General features: G+C 42.6%; 1 protein-coding gene across 6 annotated transcripts in view; it reads right to left on the reverse strand.

Annotated features, from left to right (window-relative positions):
• HFM1 (helicase for meiosis 1) overlaps window positions 1-23,030 on the reverse strand; it is a 77,460-nt gene extending 54,430 nt beyond the window's left edge. For 3 of the 6 annotated variants that reach the window (XM_059728045.1, XM_059728044.1, XM_059728040.1), the window contains exons 1-11: window positions 22,881-23,030; window positions 17,301-17,364; window positions 16,851-16,952; window positions 16,346-16,458; window positions 7,596-7,842; window positions 6,532-6,797; window positions 5,684-5,731; window positions 3,699-3,769; window positions 1,993-2,125; window positions 530-681; window positions 97-174 (exon numbers count right to left, since the gene is read on the reverse strand). In XM_059728045.1, the coding sequence (XP_059584028.1) occupies window positions 97-174; window positions 530-681; window positions 1,993-2,125; window positions 3,699-3,769; window positions 5,684-5,731; window positions 6,532-6,797; window positions 7,596-7,842; window positions 16,346-16,458; window positions 16,851-16,921 (1,179 nt within the window). In that variant the 5' untranslated portion in view covers window positions 16,922-16,952; window positions 17,301-17,364; window positions 22,881-23,030. Of the gene's footprint in view, window positions 1-96; window positions 175-529; window positions 682-1,992; window positions 2,126-3,698; window positions 3,770-5,683; window positions 5,732-6,531; window positions 6,798-7,595; window positions 16,459-16,850; window positions 16,953-17,300; window positions 17,365-22,180 lie in introns of all 6 variants that reach the window. The other 3 variants (XM_059728041.1, XM_059728042.1, XM_059728043.1) reach the window with 3 other exon arrangements.
• Between the last annotated feature and the right edge of the window lie 476 nt (window positions 23,031-23,506).

The following is a 23,506-nucleotide window of genomic DNA, read 5'->3' on the forward strand; positions in this document are numbered from 1 at the left end:
TTAAAATAAATGTCTGACATTCTGTTCTACTTTCTAAAAGGTTTCCTTTTATCTTCAAGGAAAAAAACAAATAATAAAAATCTTTTTTTTTTTTACCTCATCAATGAGGAATAATTGTACCAGCTGGACTAAAGAGTTGTCTCTCCATTTTCTAGTCATACTATCCCATTTTTCCTAGAGGAAAAAAAATTATAAACAGCTGAAAGATATTTTAAGGCAACAGATGCCCAAAGCAATGGTTCAGACAGACCCTTAATGTGACCAAAATCTTTTCATAAAATCAGTAAAGTTCTTCTGAGCTAATGCAACAAATTTCATGTAGCATTTTATTATTAATTATTGTTTACATGTGACACTATTAGTATATAAGTCAATAAACAGACCTTAAAGTGTTTCTGAGTTACTGACTGTCACAAAACAAAGTCTACGGCAACATACAAAAAACTAGTAGTTTTAATTTTAACTTTCAAAATTAAAAAACAAAACAAAACAAAAACAGAAGGAAAAGCAAGGTGCATATGGAACCTACTGGCGTGGTCATAATAATATGAGCATGTTGTATTTCAAATAAATCATCCACGACTGTATCTCCTGTCAGTTCCTTACAGCTAAGCCCAATAGGTCCAAATTTCTCTTTCCAATCATCAAATCGCTGACTGCACAGAGCTTTTATGGGTGCCACTAAAAACAAAACAAAACTGAGAAAAGCAAAGGACTTTTTTTGTTACTCTTCAGTTGTATTGTTTAAAATGCTAAATAAGACAGCTGCTTCAAAATTTTTTTAACTTAATTCTTCAGATTTCAGCTTTGCTCATTAAAGCAAAAAACAATTTTGACCTGCAGGCCATAGTTTCTCCATTCCCCATTCAGCAAATGGAATCTGAATACTTGAACATTCCTCTGTCAGACATCTCCCTCTATGAATATTCTTTGTGCCCTCATATAATCTTCAGTTGTTTCTGGTTCCCACAGGAACCTACAGATGATAGGACTGGGCAATAACTTTCTCCCACAATCACAAGAAAACACAGAAAAAGTACACTTCTTGATTGGTAGACTTTCACAAGCTTCAGGTCACTTTGTGTCAATTCTGACCAAGTCCCTTTAACAATGCAAGAAGTCATAACCATAAATTCAAGTGCTTGTTTCTCATCTGCTGAGAGGAATTATAGTACAAATATCTGACAGGTTTTATTTGTTTACAATACATAGATTTCATATCTAAACTAACTTAGATAGTAACTTTTGTAAAACAAAGGCCAACCATGTGTAACAAAGACAAATATATTCAATTATGTCAAACTTTATAGTGGTATCAAAATATGGACACATTAAAACTAGCATGAAATCACCCATTTCACTTGATATGCATGAGGATATTAATTCCATTGTCCAGAAACGAAAACCCCAAGATGACAACAATATGTATGTGACTGCCCTCTGTTACACCAATTATGTTTTATTTTATTAGTAATTAAAATTTACAAACTCTACATTTTGAGGTATGTCTCCTTTGACTATTGAATGTCTTTGTAGCAGGGACTGTCTATTTGTGTACAGATAGAACCTAGTATAATGGGGCCTCAATCTCAGTTATGCAATTTAAGTTTTAAACAACAGTACAAGTGACACTCATTCACAGCAATAACTGGTAAGACCAATAGCCTCTTACAAGCAACATTTTGGGGAACAAATTCTGTCCTTTGTATTCATAGAAGACTACCTACAATACAAACAGCCGGTAGGAACAACATAGCACTGAGGTGCCTTCATGTTTCTACTAACAGGCATTAACTGTAATAACTATTATGGCAATACAATAAACAGTGATAAATCCTGAAAGAGTCTTACAAAGTAAATGTTGTCTTTATGCATTTGACTTCAAGCTTATTAAAAGAAGCCAATAAATGTGTGCAACAAAATGCAAAGGACAAAATAATTTTCTATCATTGCCACTAAAACTGAATTATGTAAACTTAGTCTAATACTTACTATATACAATTTTAATATTTAACCAAGGCATTGGCACTTCCATTAGTAGCCTGGTAATAGCTAGTTCAAACATTACAGTTTTTCCAGAGCCAGTTGGAGCACAAATCACAAAATTCCTATCTGTGTAAAGAAGCTAGGAAAGAATTACAAAAAAAAAAGATATTTAAATATACCTATTCATGCATTCTGACAGAACTATTCAAGGAGAAATGCACAAAAGGGATTATTATTAAAATGATATATGCAACAGTGAATGACAGCTGGTATGACAGTATGAATTTTCTAAAAACTAGATACTTTGTATTAGATATGAACTTTAAAAGAGCAATCAAGAAAGAATGCATTTCCCTATGCCCATCTGCCACAGAAGCATTTATAAAAGAGGTACTGTACATCTAGAGTGATTGCACAGTAATGTCTACATTATCGTCATAAACGCAAAAATGCCAGTCTCTAGTCTTAGATGACAGATTTACGTAAAAATGCTAGTCTCTAGTCTTAGATGACAGATGAACCATTGTCAATATCCAACTACTATTAAAGACAGGCTCATTATAAAGATGTATTAACTGTTCTGTAACAAAAACTTCAAAGACATTCCAGTAGTTGCCTTTTTGTAATTTATGTATCCACAGATACTACTAGTGGTAATAAAATCATAAGCAGAATTCTAAGTTTTCAGCAACTTTATTTTGTAACTGAATCATTTTAGGTACCTTGTGAACCACTTGAAGATTAATGGGTGTTATATAAAATCCCAATGCCTTAAATCACAGTTCTGTTTGTAAAATAATGATAGGTTATAGCTACAAGCAAGATTTTTTTAATTCTTTCATGAAAATCAGTGTAAAAGATTACTTTTCATATATAAATTAAATAGACTTAGAATTAATCAATATAGGTTCCTTACTGAAGTAGTGGACTGGTATGCAGAAAATAAATGTACAAAGATAGAAAAGAGAACAAAAAGAGAGGAAGCATCACAAACATATGATATGTATTCATCCATATATGGAGGGATTTTAAAGACATACAAGTTGGGCTGTAACTGTTTAATTTTCCCAAACACTCAGTTTCTCTGTGGAAAATGTTATTTAATGGCCATGAGGCCAAAACAGAATTTCCTAAGACTCCAATTCAGTTTAAAGGACAGGACTTAAATGCTATGCTGAATCAGGGTCTGCTATCTCTAATACAGACACCTATACTTGCTCTAGCCCCCAGGAATACCAAATAGTATTCCACAAATGGAAGGACTGTTGCTTCAAAATGGAGATTTGAATTTTGGAGAATAAAAGAATGGGAATATATTGAGGGAAAAAATAAAGGGTAAGAAAGCCTTTTCCAAAAAAGGCTGGACTTTCCAGTAATGTAACCATGTTATTCATTTGCCAAAATTTGATTCTTACACTTGCTGTGGGAAAGCTTTTTATTTTAAACCACAAGTGAAAGTGTTTTCTAAATCACAATTAACATAAATATTTATTTACATAAGTACACTCAAATGTGTAAAAGTGCTTATTTCACCCTGAACCATTCTCTAGATAAATGCCATTACTATTTTCCTTATTTGTCCCTGAAAGTTATAGTCCTTAGATAGTGTACCTCACTTGTCACTTCTGTGTATTACTTACAAAAGACAAATGCTTAATTGAAATGCTTTATGTACTACTTGCTAATAAAATTAAATAAGATTCCATACTTACATCATCCAAAGCCTTGGATTGTATGTAGTTAAAATATGGAAAATCCTTGAAAATATTTCTAAATGGAGAAGCTAAAGATCATCAAATAACTCAGTTAAGAATGTAATAAAGATCCTTGTTTCACCTTAGAACTATAGCAAATATATGTATACCTAAATAAGGATTGTTCACAGATATAGATTTGTCAGACAATTCTCAAAAATTAACTTATTACTTGATTTGATGGTTTCAGTTCAGTTCCTTATGGACAGTTGTCCATCTCAAGATGCTTTAATTAAGGTCTCTAATGGTAGTCTCAAGAGATGCAAAGCAGCAGATATGGAGACTAAACAAAACACTTAATTGGTCCCCCTGAAGCACAAATGAAGTTCTCTTCTATGCCACAGAACAGGTCTAATAGAGCAGACTGGAGTACTGGCTGTACTATACCTATTCTGCCAACACAAAAAAAACTTCAGATTCAAAGAGGGCTTAATGGCAATAAACATTTAAAAAATAATGTTTTAAAAATTCTACTTTATTTCATTTGCTGTTGTAACAAACACAAATGAAATGGTCATACTAGGATTTTTCTTCCAATGAAAAGAAAACATCAAGTTATATGTAAGACTAAGTAAGACTTCACAAAGAGTATGTACCCCTGATTGTACACTTGCAATAACGAGGACCAAGATTTGCAAAATTAAGTGCTTCTGTTTAGGACAGACATACTGCAAGATTAGTACAAAGTAATTTACCCTGGACTTTAGCAAGTAACAGAACCAGCTTTTTCAAGCTATCCAAAGTAGGTGCTAGCACATTTCGCAACTAGGTGGCAGAGGAGTCAGTCTGCATTGCACAAAAGGGCTATCCCAAAAGTGAAACTGAGCAGGGGAGCAAACAAGGGGACATAAAACTCCTATATAGCCAATTGCTCGCTTGCTAACTCAGTGCATCATGTGTATGCCTCATTTTTACTATGGAGTAAAGTTATTTTATTCTGCTGCGAAAGTGTTGTATGTCTCCAAGTAGGCCACTAAACAATTAGCTTGTTTTAAATTTGGATGCTTATCTTGCTGGGACCCCAGTAGACTTCTTGCCTATGGCAAGGGGGCTGGACTCGATGATCTTGCAAGGTCCCTTCGAGTCCCTAATGTCTATGAAATCTATGAAATGTACTTGATGACATAGCAACAATAATTAACATCTTTGGAGCTATAGAATGGTCCCTGTTTTGGAAAACCAAATCCTATACTTAGTTGGATTTAGGAAAACCAGGTCACACACTTAAATATGGATTTAGAAATGTAATTTTCGCTATTCATTTCTCATAATGTTTAACCTAGCAGCATGACAAAATACTATAGATCCAAAGCATAAAAAGAACAAAAGTTTGGTAAAAACAGAAGGCTAGATAAGTATAGTATGGATTTCAGGGTAGAAAGGGGAGCAAGGGAGCAAGACTGTTAAAATATGTTTAGAGTAAATTTTGCAGGGGGAATATATTGTATCCACATGGTGATATAAGTATTGAATCAAATGAAGTTTGAATAGCTTGTTTTTACTCAAGAGTGGGACAAAAAATGAGGTTCAGGTTTCTGATTAATCTAAAAGCTAATTTACATTAGCTGTTTTTGAAATACATATATTTCAATTAGGTAAATATTTTCACATTGACATTTTAAATCTATTGTGTTTATTAACAAATGATTCTATGAAGATAAAAATGCGAATATATGAAAAAGAATAAATTTGCTTAGATAATGAATGATCAACTATGTTTATTTGTTCTATTTCACTATTTTGGATGCCACACATGTAAGAGTTATTTCATAATTTGATTCATAGCTTCTTATTATGAAACAAAAGCAATACAATAAATTGTATTAATTCCCATGGGCAAAATGAAACTAAACAGGATACTTTAAATGATAATTTATTTTGTAAATGTAAAATAGTTATAATAAATATAACTGTAACAACAAAAATAAATATGTAAAAGATACGGATTTCTGTAACAGCTCTCAGGACCTCCATTTTTTTTGCTACAGCTCCTTAAAAAAGCAACAACATTATTAAAAATAGGTATTAATGTTTTCTAACAATATCCTTCAAAATAGCGTTATACAATCATATATTGATTCACTGGAGTTTCCAGCTTATAACTCAGCATGGGGTGATATGGGAGGATTTGACAGCTCTGGTTGGAGTACCCCAGCAACTGATTTTGTACGAAGAGAGGCTAATACCACCACCACTTCCAATACCTCTGAACAAAAAGTTTCATATTATATAAACAAAGAAAAACAGAGCTGGGAAGGACCTCTGGAGGTCATCTAATCCAACCCCTGCTCAAGGCAGAACTATCCTAAGAACGAATATAAGTGCCATACTGGGTCAGACCATCCATCTAGCACAGTATCCTGTCTCCGACAGTGGCAGAAATAGATATTATGAAGGGGCAGCCTTGAACCAAATACATCTAGAGTGATCTATCCCCCGTTTGATACCCTCCCTGGCATCCACCATCATTGGTTAAGGAAATCCTTGTCTATGCCATCCCAGCCAGGTGATTGTCTAACATACTGATATTCCCTAAATGATGTAATCTCCAGTGGTGGAGATTATGTAATTATAATAAATCTATATGTTTAATCTGAGTTAGATGAAGCTTGCTAATGACTACTTCTTGATTTGGTGGTCTTTCTGCTCCATTTTATGCAACAATTCGTAACATTTATTGTACATATGTTGAATCCTCCTTTGCATTAGAGCATGAATATTCATCATATATCACATCAAAACGGCATAGAAAATATTTTTCTGAAATATTATGAAGAGTAGTTATAATCACCTTCCACATTTGAAGTCTCTGAAGCATGAAGAAATGATTGTACTTTGACTCCTTTTCCATTTTCACAAGCAGAAAACACGTCATTTACACTTTGCAGATTGAAATCTGAATCCTGAAGTACCTGCATACTATTATTTTTCCATAACTCTTTTTTATTCTCTTTTATATTTTTAATTATCTTACAAGAAATGTCAGTTCCACTGCCAAAAAGGAAATTATCTTTATGTTCTTTATTTGCATATGTAAAATCAGTTGTTTTAAATAAGCTGAAAAAGACACATTTTCACAAAAATATTTGTTATTCTATATATATTTCCCCTGATATTTTCAAAGAATATACATTCTGATACATATATTTTGTTTGTGGAAATCTATGTACAAAAATTAAAATTTTCTTTTCTAGGCAAGTGCACATCTTACTTTACTTGATCCAACTGAAGTTCTACCTAGAAAAGTTCTTTTTATTTTTTAACTCACTTCACATACGCAGACTATTAAACTCATCTTTGCTTCCATGCAGGAGAGATATTAGATCCTAACACCAGATTAACTGTTATGCTGCACAACTGAAAAAATGAAGTTTAAAAGGCTGTGACAATTACTAATAGCTTTGACATCAAAGAGGTGCTTCTATCTATGACCTCTCTTTTTAGGCAGCATTGAAACCGTGTAGAGGGTTTCTTTGGACAGTCTTGGCTCACTTGATCTCTGAACATGTACATGGCATTCTGAGTCTTCTAGTTCTCTTTCAAATGGATGCATATTAGCATCTAAGAATGCTTGTGCAACTCAGTACTTTCTCTAAAATAATAAAATAAACCCCATGCCTAACTTTCTTGTAGAAGCAGTTGAGCTCAGGGCAAATTTAATTACTGTACTAAAATACTGCCAAGAGGAAATATCTGTTTTTTCTTACATTCAAAAGAATCCCGACATTAGTGCCTGGAGCCCTATTAAGTACTTTCATTTCAAGGATCAAAAACTCTGTATTTGACAAATGCATCTAAAATAATAATATGATTTTGACAGCTGATGAATTATGATGATTGACTTAAAACACATACCTTTTTCTGAAAGTTGAGTTGGTACTTTCATCATCTTCTGGAAAATTAATTAATTTTCTCGTTTCTGAAATATTTCTATCAGGTTGTTGACAAGGCCTGATTTCATTTTTATATTTTTCATGGTCAGAATATGGAAATGATGAAACAACTTCCAGACTTTCATGTTGCAAATTACTTTTATCTCCTTTTCCTAAACTTAACTCAAGTACTTCTTGCTTGTTAGAGGTCAAGTCAAAAGGAATTTGTGCTGAAATTTTATAAGTTTCTTTTTCAATAGTTCTCATAAAATGGGGTCTAATCTGCTGTGATATCAAATCAACAAAACCCAACAAATACCCATTATAAAATATTTGATTAGATCATTACATCTCTATGTAAAATAAGATCAATTTAATATATATTATCCATATTAGCAGTCCTTTTCTATTACTCGCTCATCAATGTCTACCCTATGCAATGCATCATAGAAGCATGGAAAAATAGGGCTGCATGGGACTCCAGGAAATCATCTAGTTCAAAACTTCTATTCAAGGCAGATGCATGCAGTCACCCAAAAGCTTCCCAAAAATCAGGTCAGTTGACATTCTGCCATATGAAGCAGAGATGATCATATATATTCTGAACTTACACAGGTGAAAAAGATTGCTCTCAAGTTATTTCCCACTTGTCACAAAGACAACTGAAACTTCATACATGAGAAACTTCACGATCTGCATGGATTAATGACTATCTTAAGCAGGTTACCCTTCTATTTGTAAAATCTAGCTGCCCTAGCAAACAAACAAAAGATACCAGGCTACTGAAAAACCTGGACAAACTGTAATGCAATTGGGGTCACAGCACTTCTATATTAGCAGCCTTAGTTATTAATAAATGCTCTCAAACTTGTAGTTTCTATATTACAGTGATTAGGAGTAGTTCACAGCCCCAATCACACCTCCAAAACTTGAAGGAAATTCTAGAAATGGGATGTTGTAGAACAGGGCTGTCCAACTTCTGAGTGGCCAAGAGGCTTGGGGGATGGGCTGCATACCACAGGTCACATGCCATTGTGCAGCACCATGCAGGCACCCCCAGTGCATAGGCACCCCCCCCCCCCACTCCCTCACTGCATTATAGAATCATAGAAAGCTAGGGTTGGAATGGAACTCAGGAGGTCATCTAGTCCAACCCCGTGCTCAAAGCAGGACCAGCTCCAACTAGATCATCCCAGCCAAAGTTGCATGCCCCCGGAGGCTGGGGGGGGGGTGGGGAGGAAGGGGCACAGTGACCGCCCGCAGGTAGAGGTGGTGGTGGCAAGCGGGGAGCTCCTGCAGGCGGCCACAGCAGTGTCACCAGCTGGGGGAGAGAGGGGGTGGCAACTGCTCACGGGCACCGCCAGTAGTGGGGATGGGCGACCACCTGCAGACACCACCGGCAGTGTCAGCAGCAAGGGGAGAGTGGCAAGCAGTGACTACCCGCAGGTGCCACTGGCAGCATTGCCAGCACTTCTTTCAGGGGATGCACTACCAATCTCAGGGGGTGCACATGCACCTGCGTGCACCCCCTATGCATCGCCAATGTCTGCCACCACTGAGAACAGCCCAGCTCCATCCTCTTTCAAATCCCTGTTCCGGTAGTTGAAGGCTATTAAATCCCCTTTCAGTCTCCTCTTCTCTAGACTAAATAAGCCCAATTCCCGCAGTCTTTCCACATAAGTCATGTCCCCCAGGCCCCTCATCATTTTTGATGCCCTCTGCTGGACTCTGCCCAATTTGTTCACATCCTTTCTGTAGTGAGGTGCCCAAAACTGAACACAGTACTCCAGATGTGGCTTCATCAGTGCTGAATAGAAGGGAATAATAATTTTCCTTGAACTACTGGCAACATACCCACCAATGCAACCCAGTATGCCATTAGCTTTTTTGGCAACAAGGGCACACTGCTGGCTCATATTCAGCTTATCGTCCACTGTAACTCCTAGGTCCTTTTCTGCAGAGCTGCTGCCCAACCACTCAGCCCCCAGCCTGTACCGGTGCATGGGATTGTTCCATCCTAAGTGCAGGACTTTGCACTTGTCCTTCTTGAACCTCATGAGATTTCTTTTGGCCTAATACTCCAATTTGTCTAAGTCACTCTAAATCCTAGCCCTACTCTCCAGCATATCTACTACTTCTGCCAGCTTGGTGTCATCTGCAAACTTGCTGAGGGTGCCCTCTCTACCATAAATTCCTACGACCCCAGCTGACTTCCTGCCCCTTCGGGCAGGGGGCTGGACTCGATGATCTTCTGAGGTCCCTTCCAGCCCTAATGTCTATGAAGTCTATGAAATCATCCAGGTCACTGATGAAGACACTGAACAAAACTGGCCTTAGGACCTACCCCTGAGGCACTCCACTTAATACCAGCTGCCAACTAGATATCAAGCCATCGATTATTACTCTGAGCCTTAAGCTCCAGCCAGTTTTCTATCCACCTTACAGTCCATTCATCCAGCCCATACTTCCTTAGCTTGCCAACGAGACTGCTATGGGAGACCGTATCAAAAGCCTTGCTAAAATCAAGGTATACCACATTCACCAGTCTCCCCGCATCCAGATTCAATCCCCTCATCATAGAAAGCAATCAGGTTGACCAGGCATGACTTGTCCCTGGTGAACCCATGCTGACTGTTCCTAATCACCATTTTCTCTGCCAAGTGCTTAGAAATGGATTCCTTGAGGATCTGCTCCATGGTTTTTTCAGGGACTGAGGTGAGGCTAACTGGTTTGTAGTTCCCTGGATCCTCCTTCTTCCCATACTTAAAAATGGGCATGAAGTTTGCCCTTTTCCAATCAACCAGGACTTCTGATTGCCATGAATTTTAAAAAATGATGACTAATGGCTCTGCAGTCACAACAGCCAACTTTCTCAGCACCCTTGGGTGCATCCCATCCGGCCCCATGCACTTGTACACATCCAGCTTTTCTAAGTAGTCCCTAACTGGTTCTTTCACCACTGAGGGCTGCTCACCTCCTCCCCAAACTGTGCTGCCCAGTGCAGTAATCTGGAAGCTAACCTTACCTGTGAAGACTAAGGCAAAAAAGGCATTGAGCACTTCAGCCTTTTCTGCATCCTCTGTCACAAAGCTGCCTCCCTCATTCAGTAAGGGACCTACATTTTCCCTGATCCTCCTCTTGCTACCCTCATACTTCTAGAAACCCTTCTGGTTACCTTTCACATCCCTTACTAGCTGCAACTCCAATTGTGCTTTGGCCTTCCTGACTTCAACCAATGGCCTTTGGCCTTCCCTGCATGCCCGAGCAATGATCTGATATTCTTCCCTAGTTATTTGTCCAAGTTTCCACTTCTTATAAGCTTCCTTTTTGTGATTTAGTTTACTGAAGAGTTCCCTGCTAAGCCAAGGTGGTCTTCTGCCATACTTGCTAGTCTTCCTGAACATTGTTATGATTTGTTCCTGCACTCTCGGTAAGGATTCTTTGAAGTACAGCCAGATCTCCTGAACTTCTTTCCCCCTCAGTCTGGCTTCCAACAGGATCCTGCCCATGAGTTTCCTAAGTGAGTTGAAATCTGATTTTCTGAAGTCCAGGGTTCTTAATCTGTTGCTCTCCATCCTTCCTTTCCTCAGGATCCTGAACACAATCATCTTGTGGTCACTGATGCCCAAGTTGCCATTCACTACTACATCCCCTACCAATTCTTCCCTGTTTGTGAGCAGCAGGTCAAGAAGAGCATGGCCCCTACTTGGCCACTCCAGCACCTGCACCATGAAGTTGTACCCAATACTCTCCAAAAACTTCCTAGATTGCCTGCACACTGCTGTATTGCCTTCCCAACAGATGTCAGGGTGATTGAAGTCCCCCATGAAAACTAGCGGGAACTGATCAAAGCACGTGTCTAATCCATGCCTAATCAAAAACTTCTGCTAGCTGTTTGAAGAAAGCCTCATCCACCACTTCCTCCTTATCTCGTGGTCTACAGCAGCAGTTCTCAACCTTTTGCACCTTGCGTCCCACCAACCACTTTGTCAAAAAACCCTGGTCCACTTTTGCCCTACTCAAGATACCTGTTGATTCATCTATCTGAAGTGTGAACTACTTTGATTTTTTCAATTGGGCAATGAGTTGAAGTGCCACCTACATGACCTTCTCATCCCACTAGTTGAGAAACACTGGCTATAGCAAACCCCCACCATGACATTACTCTCGTTGCACTCCCCTGACCCTAACCCAGAGACTCTCAACAGGTATCAGCAGTTTCATACTGGAGCTCTGAGCAACCATATAGCTCTACATAAAGTGCAACTCCTCCTCCTCTTCTCCCCTGCCTGTCCTTTCTGAACAGTTTGTACCCGTCCATGACAATGCTCCAGTCACGTGAGCTATCCCACCAAGTCTGCTATTCCATTCACATTGTCCCAGGGGAGCTGGGGCAACAAAGGAACCCCGGGGCAGCAAAGAGTCCCACTTACCTCTCGTAGAGCTGGAAGAGCCGGAGGAGGCGCGCGCACCGAAAACGCCGGCACGGGTGATCAGCCGGGCATTTATTCTGCTGTGGCAGAGCAGCGGGGCAGAGGACGCTGCCCGGAAGGGATAAAAAGTGGCCCTGACGAGGCAGCAGGGCGGCTGACGGGACAAGACCGGAGGAGTGAGCCCTCACGTGGAGGGGATCAACCGCCGCACTTGGCTGCGGGGAAGACAAGGGGCGGGGCCAGAGCGGGCCCTGAGAGAGCTGACCACGCAACCGGCAGCCGTGCCAGTGGAGAAGCCGGCTCAGAGGCTGTCGGCAGAGCCGGTGAGGGAACTGGCTGCATCACCGGCAGTAGAGCCGGAGGAGGAGCTGGCTGGGTGACTGGCAGCAGAGCTGGGGAAGGAACCGGCTGCATCACTGGCAGCAGAGCTGGAGGAGGAGTTGGCTGGGTGTGTCCTGCTCCTAGAGAGGAGAAACTGCCAGGGAGAGAGCCCTGGCAGAACTAAGTGAGCACAGCTGCAGGTTGCCGGAGCAACTAAGGGGAGCCAGCTGGCCAGAAGGGGGCAGGGCCTGGCCCTTATAAAGCCCAGGGCCGAAGCCAGGCTAGCAGTTCTCTGCCAGCAGCCGGAGAGGCAGGAGCTCCCTCAGCCGAGATATGGGGAGAAGCCCGACTTGCAAGTACAGCTCATGATAGCCCTGAGAGGATTGGGCTCTATGGTTTAGCCAGGGGGCTTTATGTTTGCGTTACAGCCAGAAGGCTTGTGTTTGTTTGGCTCTGTTATTACAACCGGAGGTTTGGGTGAGGCTGTAGGGGTTGGAGGCCTCATAAAGGGCCCCACGGGAGTGTGGGGGCCCCAGCGCCCGAGGAGGGCGCATTATCCTGCGCAACCAGTGGGTTGCGGGCGCAACCAGTGGGTTGCAGACGGGGGAACGAAGACCCCGGGTTGTGTGCGGGGTACCTAGACCCCAGCCCCGGAGAGGGGCGGCTTTGTGAGGCCCCAGAGTGGGCATGACGAGCCCCAGAAAGGGGCAGTGCTAGGAAGCCCTAGCATAGACGTGGCGAGCCCCAGAAAGGGGGAGCGCACTTTAGAGGAGCCCAGCGTGGGCCCAACGAGTCCCCAAGAAAGGGGGGGGCTATTGAGAAGCCCAAGGTGGGTACGGCGAGCCCCGAAGAGGGGGAGCGCCATACTGAGAAGCCCGAGACGGGCGTAGCAAGCCCGGCCGTAGGCTAGTGCAGCAACACCCCTCAGACAGAGGCAAGGTGCTGCGGTTGTCCCTGAGGAGAGGGGATAGCAGTGCGACGAGCCTGAATCAGAGAGGGTACCCATGCGGTTGGCCTGAAGGACCAGGGGCCCGCTAGAGAGTCCCTGAGCGGGACCACACCGGCAGGGAAGGCCCAGAGTGGGCTGGGCGAGCGTCCCAGTGAGAGGCTGGGTATTAGAGAGAGCCCAGAGTGGGCTAGACTACAGGGGAGGCCCAGGAGTGGGCGAGATTACAGAGGAGGCCCGGGAGAATGGGCGTGTTATGTTGACGGTCCAACGTCCAGTACGTCTGCGAGGCTTGGGGCATGGTATTAGGGGCTGGTAGGAGCCACACATAGCCCATAAGGCTGGGGTGCCTAGGAAGCACCCATTGTACCGGGAGACCCCAGGGGGTCCGGAAGAACCGCGGGGACAGAGGTCCCGAGTAGCCGTGCCCAGGGAAGACACAAGGCAGCCTCCCTATTACATTTTTCCAACAAGACGTGGCAGGCGAGAATTAGAGGGTGCCCTTGGGCCGGCCTGACACGGTGTGAGGGACCTCGAGGAGATCACGGCCCTCCTGAAGGACCCCGCCGTGACAGGGTGACTGGCAGCAGAGCCGGGGAAGGAACCGACTGCATCACTGGCAGTAGAGCTAAAGGAGGAGCTGGCAGGGTGACTGACAGCGGAGCCGGGGAGGAAATCTGGTGCCACATCGGCGGGGAGAGTAACAGTCACCCCCACTGCTGAGACGGCAGCAGCATCCACAGAGGGCTCCTATGCGAGGTAACACTGGGGCAGGACCAACGGGACCTCGTTGGGGGCGGAATTAGCAAATGGGCTGAGTCCCGGAGCAGGTACGGACAACCAACCTCGTGGCCCCGGCAGCCTGGAGAGGCGGAAGGTACCCAGCAACCCCAGCGCGGAAGCTACTTGGGCGGTGGGGCCCAAATCCGGAGAGGGAAAAAACCACACGGTCCAGAGACCAGGGGTCCCCCCGTGGGCCCCCAGGGCAAATTAGTTTAGAGAACCTGGTGGTGGGATAGGCACACACTGTCACGGGGTGGTTAGGCTAGAATAGTAGGAGCCGAGGTGGAAGGGCCGGGCTGGCGACCCCAGTAGGCTGTACGTCGAGCCCGAAGATCTTTACAGACAGCCGACAAGTCGGGAGCAAGAGAGTGGGAGGCTGTGGACACCGTGGAAGCCAGAAGAGGGAGAGCTTAAGGTAGCGAGTGGCCGGGGTGTAGGGAAGGACAGAGCCCCAAGAGTGCCCACCGGGAAACGTGATGGCCCTGGAGGCTGCCCCAAGGGGGGACCCCCCCACTGGAATTCCATCTCAAGTTGTGGCAGGCGAGTTAAGGGGTCCTCCTGACATCAGCAGGGGTAGCCTGTGGGGTCCACCCGCGAGCCCAGGGCAGACAAGATCTTTGGCCCAGGCGAAGGCTGCGCGAGAGCACCTATTAGAGCGGAGGCGGGCACACACATCATAGTTCCTTGACTGTGTGAGGACTTCCAATTCTTCCTACTCATTTCCCAGACTCTGTGCCTTTGTGTACAGGCACCTGAAGTAACTGGTTGATTGCCCTGATTTCTCAGAAAGTATGAGAACACCTCACTTGTTGCGCCCTCCTGCTTGCTTTTCCTTCAGGTCTCCCACTTTCCCACTTACCTCAGGGCTTTGGTTGCCATCCCCTAGTGAACTTAGTTTAAAGCCCTCCTCACTAGGTTAGCAAGCCTGTCTGCAAAGACACTCTTCTACCCTCTCTTCATCAGATGGATTCCATCTCTTCCCAACAATCCTTCTTCTTGGAAGAACATTCAATGATTGAAGAAGCTAAATCACTGCTGGCATGCCATCAACCGTCTACTATACACTCATGCTGCATAGCCCCAACTGCACCAGATGCCCCTACCACCATGTGGCAGGCACCCCTCTGCTAAACTGCATTCTCACATCTTGTAAAGTTCTGGGATCCACCAAGTCCCCTGGCTGCAGACTCCATCTGCTGCTCCATTCTGACCTGTGCTGCCCTGCCCCCAGGATGGGGGCAACAAATGGAAGCTGGAGGAGGTATGGGGAGACTGGAGACTGGCAAAAGCAGCAGCAGGAGTGGTAGGGAGGCAGTGGTCCGGACCAGAGGCCTGGAGATTGCAGCTTAACCCTTTGGGGGCCACATACAGCTCATAGGCAGCCAGTTGAGCGCCCCTGTTCTAAAACATATATCAATCCTCAAGTTCTTAGTAAGAATAAGAGCTATAGTCCCTATGCCACACTTTTGGGTTATGCCTGTAATTTGTGAATGACAGAATTAGTTACCATCCTGTAATTTAATGGCATATATTTGTAACCAAAAAATAGAGTCTCTATATTTGTGATAGCTACATAATAGCTTATTAAGAGCTTATTTTCATAAGCCTAAGTAACTTTATTTAGCTGCACAAGTTTATTTTTTGACTGTGGAGCACTAACATTTCATGGGAAGAGTTTCTCATAGTGGAAACTCCAAAGGATAAATCTTTAAAAAGTTATTCTTTATAAAAGTTATTGAGGCAGAGGCTAAGCTGACCCTCATGAGTGGTACAGCTTCAAAGGCTCACACCAAATATGGACAGAAAAAGGTTGATTTATATCACCTTTGTATTTCCCGAATGCTGCGCTGGTCCATAGACCAGAAGAGGACTAGCACATTCTTACAGCTGCTTCTCACAGTCTCCTATGCTTCTGTACCACATTCTAGAACCAATAAAGTTATGGGCATACTTCTCCTCTCCCAAAATGCCAATTCCCACACATTGCAAATCTTTACACCAAGGGCTGTATATGACTATCATGACAACCTCATGTCTTAGAAATTCTCAGCAAAGACTTATGTCTAGATTCTACTTCCTTTGCCCCATAAGAACATGAACAATAATATTTTTACCCTAAACCAGGGATTTTATTTTTCTAAATGTGCATGCATTTTTCACATTAACGCTCCACATATGGAGTGAGGGAGAATCAGATACTTGTCTTCTAATTTTGTTTGCATAGTAAAAAATGAATTGTATATATTTTACCTAGATGGTTATTTTTTTCCAATTCCTTCTCTAGCTCCTGAGTGCTGGGAATTTCAGCAATAGATGGAACAGGTGCAAGAAACCAATTTTTTGGTCCTGTATTTTCTAGATACCTGTTACAAAGAACACAAAGTAAAGGAATTCCTTATGCATTCTCCAAGTTAATTTAAAAACTTAATCTTAAGCAACATACTGATCAGTTCTTCTCCTAATTTTTTCCCTTTAATTTTTAAAATGTTGCAGTAAATTTGAAGAGGTAAAATTTCAGTTAATCTATAGCTTTTAAGATTAATATTGTATACAATATAAGCATAAGTGCAAAGTCATGCTATTCAGTGTACTTTGACTATTACAAAACATTATGGGGTTCTAAACCTGAAAGTTCCAAGTCCTTTTTTTGCAGCTCCAGGGGAAATAATTCCACAATTGTTTTCTATTGTAAAATGGCTCAAAGTACAGAAAAGGAAGACAAACACTTATGTACATTCAAGAAGGTAAGACTTACTTTTGCGTTGTATCCGGTGTTTCATAAAATAAACTTTCTAATGAAAAGACAGCATTTGTAGATGCCAGCATTGTTTGAAATCAAATATAAATTCTCATTAGGCTGTAAAAACAGTACAACGAGTAATGGAATGGTACAGTAGAAAATGATGCGCATATTACACATATTACACATATTGCACATATTACATCTCTGGTTTTTGTGTCATCAGTCTTGCTTCAAAAAACAAAACAAAAAAGCAACCCTTTTCCTAAGCAAAATATTGAGAGTAGTATGTGACAAAAAATAATGACTCAATCCTACAAACACCAATGATCATTCTTAAGTATGCACTGAAGACTTGCAAGACAAAGGCCTAATCAATCTGTACCTGTATTCTAGTGATTAACCAAATTTCCACAACATGCGCAAAGCATTTTACCACAAATATTCGATTTTTCTAAAACATACCTGGTTTGGGTTCTTTTTTCTTTGTTTGAAAAAATGCTGTGCAGTTAGAACTTTGAAAAGTCACCTTTGGAAATAAAAAGGAAACTTTTAACAATATGTTTATGTATTTCTATTGGACTATAAATTGTATATATTTCCTATTGTATGATTTTCTTTCATTTTAATTACAAATGGCCCTCTAATTTCTTTGGTCTAGATTCTGCTGCCTTTAAAAAAAAACCAAATAAACTATTCAGTTATTTAAAACGCACAATTATTAAATTATAAGCGAGTCAGAATCTTTCTACACAGGAACATACTGCATAGTTGGAAAATGGATGTGGCCTGAATCCTAGAACCTTAATGAGTTTTGTCTGAAAGACTGAGTCCAGAGAGGAATTTTTGTTATTTAACATACATACATACAGATTTTTAAACTATTTTCTTCAGCATTATAGCCTATTTAAAATTCCATACGTTAAAAAAGTTTTCCTGATAAAACTATGTTTTAAAGAATTTCCCTCACCCTACTGCAAGTGTAGTTAAAGAACTAGCGATAGTTCATATTGTTTAGTATAACATATTTAGTTTACTAACTTTGGTTGTTACTAAAAACACAGTGTGTTATGCATGTAATGGCTTTTATTAGGCAAAAACCTAGCTCTGTAGAAGTCTAATGCCAAAACTCCCATCAATTTCAATGTGGTCAGTGTTTTATCCATTGTTCAAATCTCAAACTGAAGTAAAATAAAATAATAAACTTTTGTGGGCTGAACATCCAGATAAAATACTATGCAAGTACATGAAAAACAACAGCCAAATCAGATGATAAAATAAAAGAAACTGTCTTTCATTGTTCATATAAAGTACAAAAGATAGCAAGTATGAATGATAATAAGTGTATCAGATCTTTAAAAAAATCACTTTTAATATTCTAACAGTACTCCTAGAACAGCGTACTGTCAGTGATGAATAACATTTTTGAAAACTATTTTCCATCTGTCCTTCTTGCAAAACTTCAAAACATACCACAGGAGTGTTTCTAGTAAAATGTGAAAAACTTCACAATACAATGCTGTAGGTGCAGCACACAGTCAGAGCTATCTGCAAATTGTAGAGCTATGAAATTCAGTGTTTCAAATAAAAACCTTTCGAGTGCCCTTTTACAATCAAAAAGAATGATTCTTCCAACAAATATATAAATAACCTATATTTTACTTCCCCCACCAATCCCTTTACAAAAGAATATCAATTATCCAGAATACAGACCCAAAGATATTACTGACCTTATACACTTCATCCTCACACACAACAATTTCACTTTTAATAATCAACACTTCCTCCAGATGATGGGAACAGCTATGGGCACTAAAATGGCCCCACAGTATGCCAACCTTTTTATGAGCCACCTGGAAGAAGACTTCCTCAAGAACTGCACCAAACCCTTGCTATACTTAAGATATATTGATGACATCTTCATCATTTGGACTGAAAACCTACAATCTCTGATTGAGTTCCATCAGAAATTCAACAATCACCATCCTTCCATCCAACTTTCTCTAGAATACTCTAGCACTAGCATCTCCTTTTTAGACATGATGATCAGTATCCAGAATGATAAAATACAGATCACGTTATACAAGAAACCCACAGACCAACATACATATCTGCACAGAACCAGCAATCAGCCCAAAAGCACAGAACCAGCAATCAGCCCAAACACACCAAAACAGCTGTGATATACAGCCAAGCCCTCAGATACCACCGCATTTGTACTGAAGAGAACACCCGGGATTGCCACCTCACCAACCCTAAAAAGGCTTTCACTCAACAAGGACAGTCCTCCAGAGAGATAGATCGCATGTTTGAAAGAGCCACCCGGATAACATGTGAAGAACTACTGCAGTACAGAACGCCCCCCCAAATCGCACACCGCTAGTTATGATATATCACCCCTCCCTTGAACCTGTACGAAAAATCCTCAAACAACTGCAACCCATACTAGAAAGAGACCCTATTCTTAAAAAGATCTTCCCAGAGCCACCCATCCTAGCCTTCAAACAAGCACCGAACCTCGCTAACCTCATCACCAGAAGCAAACTTCCTCAAGCCCAGAACACACCAAATGGATCCAGACCGTGCCATGACAAGAAATGCAAAACCTGCCAACACATCTCCACCACCCCCACTATTACTACACCCCCACAACAGAGCCATCAGCATCCCAGGATCTTACAGCTGTACCTCCAGAAATATAATATACCTCATCCAATGCACCAAATGCCCTGATGGAAAATATGTAGGAGAGACCAAACAACAACTGCGCACCAGAATGAACGCACACCGGCAATCTATCAAAGACAGAAATACACATTTCTCACAGGAGGGCCACTCTCTCTCCAATCTCTCAGTCCTGATCCTCAAAGGAAACTTACACAACACATCCCAGAGACGAGCCTATGAACTCCACTACATCAACCTCCTGGATACTAAAAATCATGGACTAAATATAAGCAGACAAGGTTCCTTGGGTGAATTTGATATCTTTTATTAGACCAACCCAAATGGCTGGAGAAGTTATTAAGCAAGCTTTCAAGTTCAAAAACCCTTCGTCAGGCTAAGGAAGTTTCAGCAGTTGGTGTGTGCTCTTCCAGATGCTTTGGAACTTCTGATGCTTTGGAACTCTCCAGCACCAAGGGAAAGCTAACTACCTACATTTTCATGATACTCTTCACAACTGAGAGTTGCCCAACATGTTGATCCACTCCAAGATAAAGGCAGGATCCTCTGTTTCATTTAGCATTATCATTACTTTTGTGTCATGGCAGGTGGCCACAGGTTTTTTCCAAGCCCAGAACAATATGACTCATGATACTGGTGTCCAAGTGTCTGTTATTGTGTATGAGGCTCCTTTTAGGTCCAGGTTTTGGTAAAATTAGTAATTCCTTCATCATCACCATCAATAAGAAACAACTAACACAGAAGCTGTTTTCTGCTAGAAAGCCTCAGTCACCCTTCGATGCATTGGTTGAAGAACGGGCATAATATCTGACAGGAGAAAAATAACCTTGAAATTCTCATTTGCTTTATTCACCTCACATAGATGGAATAGTTCAACATTAGCAAAACGTTTCAGTCCTTTCCGTTTTCCTTCTGATGCTTTGGAACTTCTGGAATGAACATGTTTACACCCCAATCCTGAAACTGGTTACTGTCAACCCAAGAACTTTTCTGACTTCTGTGTGTCACTGAAAAGATTGCAACTCTTCTAAAAGCACCAGGAAACCTCAGAATTTTTAAGAATAAAAAATCCAAAGCCACATAAGGCCATATAGAGCTGCATAAGTTTGCACACATCATGACCGTAATATAATCTTTGCTTACTTTATGCCCCCGAGCTGTTACTTCCCACTTTGAGGCCAAGGTCTTTTGAGGCAAAGCTTTCTAATTTAGATTGGTTTTGTTTGTGTTGTAAACATTGTTTCTGTCAAATCTTTCACTTTCCAGAAAAAAAACCTTTTGAATGAATCAACTACTGGTTGGCTGACAGACAGTTTTGCCCTTTGCATTTCCAGTTCCCTGAATCTGAGACACAACTTGAAATATTTTAACCCAGGGGTCAACAACCTACGGCCAAGGGGATGGATCTGGCCCGCAGAACCATTAAATCTGGCCCGCAGATGTGAGGCTTCAGCGGCAGTTGCTCTTCCCAGGTCTCCGGGTTGCTGCAGGGACCAGCACCAACTGCAGGTGGGTCCTTGCACCCTCCCACCTCTGACCTGGGGTGGGTCATTCTGGCCCATGGCCAGAAAAGGTTGCCAAACCATTTTAAACACTCAGTGCTGGCTTTGATATTCAGAGTTTTTGATTTAGGTCAAGGACTTTGTCACGCAAAAGTGGCACAGGTATTGGTTCCCACCTAAACTCTTTTGAATAAATCATGTATGAACTGCATCTTCCAGTGCAGCATTTTCTGCCCTTTCATGTAGTTCCTCACTTCACATCCTCCTTCACTATCCATGATTGACACAGTTTATAACGGATGCACTACTTTCTGTCAAACCGTAAACTGTAAAAAGACGGACGTTGTACTCATCTGACAGTTTTAAGGCTTATGCCTTTCTTTAGCTTCTCTATAATCTCAACTTTTTGCTTCAGACAGAAACATGCCTTTATTTTGGTTCCACGATTAAATGTGTAATTGTCACACTCCACTTAAATCATGTGCCGTTGTAAAATCTCAAAGCACTATGCAATAAACAAAACAGTTGTTTTGCCAACAAGTAGGGGTGCACGGATAAAGATTTTTTGGGCCAATATACCGATGGCAGATATAGTTGACCAGCCATGCTGGCTAATACCAACCAATTGCCAATATGCAGCCCAGCAGCTTGGACAGCAGCCTCTGGCTGGTAAGTCTGTTGGGGTCAAAGGGTGCGGGGGGGCAGGGGGCAGATTGAGGCCCCCATGGGGAGGGAGGGAGTAGGGCTGGGGCACAAGCAGGTGCTGTACAGCCGGGGCAGTGGCGGTGGGGTGCAGGATGGAGCTGCGGGAGGCTTGTCCAGGGGGTGCGGGGGCAGGGAAGAAAAAACAACACTTTTTTTGGTTAGCACGGTATAAAATCTTCAGGTTAACTGATGTTCCATATAATCAACATTTTACCGTAAAGTACACGGGCCTTTGGATGCAACTACTCCCCTACTTAACTACACTCCCACAAGCAGCCCCACTGAAACATTTGGAGCTGAGTTGCAGGCAAAGCCGGAAACAAAGCCTAGGAAAACTCACGCCTCTCTGAACCAGTTCATCTTGATGTGCAACCCTGCCTTGCCCACACACAGCAGGTCTGCCGCTGGCGAGCAGAAGAAGACTAAAGAAGATGAAGCAAAGATCCCCCTTACCAAACTACTCGGAGGGGAGACATTTACAGGGTTGAACACGGCAGGGGACGCACGACGGGCAGCCCTAGGTTAGGTCGGGAGGGCAGACACTTCCCCGTGCTCTGCCTGCGGCAGGGGAAAAGCAACGGGCGGGACGGCAGGAGCAGGACCCAGGCTTGGCCCCGCAGGGAAATCGTGTTTCAGGGCTGCTTGATGACTGGCCTCCTTCGCGAAAACGCAGGCGCTGCCAGCGCCGAGCCCAGCGCCTGCCGCGCCTCTGGCGCCTCACTGCGCTCAAAGGCGGCCCGGGCCCTGGCAGCCGCCCGCCCCCCGCTCCTGCGGCTCGACACACGGGGCCCTCGCGGTACCTCAGCTCGGGCTCGCCCCCCCTGCGCCGCACAAGATGGCGGCCGGCAGCGCCGAGGCGGGGGCGGCTGAGCGGAGGGGACCCGCGACCGCGGCCCGTTCCTCAGGCTCTGTAGATTCGCACCTCGGGTGTTTAGCCGGAGCCGGCCTGACAGGGCTGCAGCGAGCCTGGAGGCAAAGCTCCCTGCCGGCGGGCAGCCCGCATCTCGCCCCTTTCCCTTCCCGAGCAAAGTCTAAAATCCATCTTTGTGCAAAAATGCCTGTGCCCGGGCCTGAAAAACAATGCCCGGCTCAACAGTCAGCGAACAAAACACTAGCAACAAAAAGACACGTGCAAAAAGCAGGGAGACGGTACCAGGCAGCCACGGAGCACCAGATGCTTCCGTTGAGTTGGGCTGAGGTAAAGCTGGTGTCCGTTTCGGTCCCCCGCAACCCGGGTCGGGTCGGGCCGGTGTACGCGGCGCTCAGGACTCAGCGCGGGCCCGGCCCGGCTCTGGCAGGGTCTCCTCACCTGTAAAGGAAGTGAGACTTAAGGTCAACGATGTTCATTATTTAGCGTCATTGATCGAAAGATGGATAGGTTATATTGGACTGGTACAAAGGACATCACATCACTCGGGAATTTGTTTTGAATCTTCCCAGCTCGTAGAGATCACATACCATATAAAATATAAAACATGCATTATATATATATTTTTTTTTCTTGTTGCTGAAAGGGAAAAAAAAGCCTCTGAATTTTCTAAAGAAATTTAAGCAACATCAGGTACCATATTTTACCTGATATGAAAACAGATTCCCCCCCATTTATTAGATACTATGGATTGCGGTTTTGGACTTGCTCTTGGGACATTGCTTTTTTTAAATAATAGTAAACTGGAAAATTAATTGCAATACTGTCAAAGGTAACTACATTTTTAACTGATTTGGACCTGTCTAACATCCAACAACTAATACCAAGGGAGCTACTGTAAGCATACATTG

Source organism: Alligator mississippiensis, chromosome 5 (assembly GCF_030867095.1).
Source record: "Alligator mississippiensis isolate rAllMis1 chromosome 5, rAllMis1, whole genome shotgun sequence".
NCBI lineage: Eukaryota > Metazoa > Chordata > Crocodylia > Alligatoridae > Alligator > Alligator mississippiensis.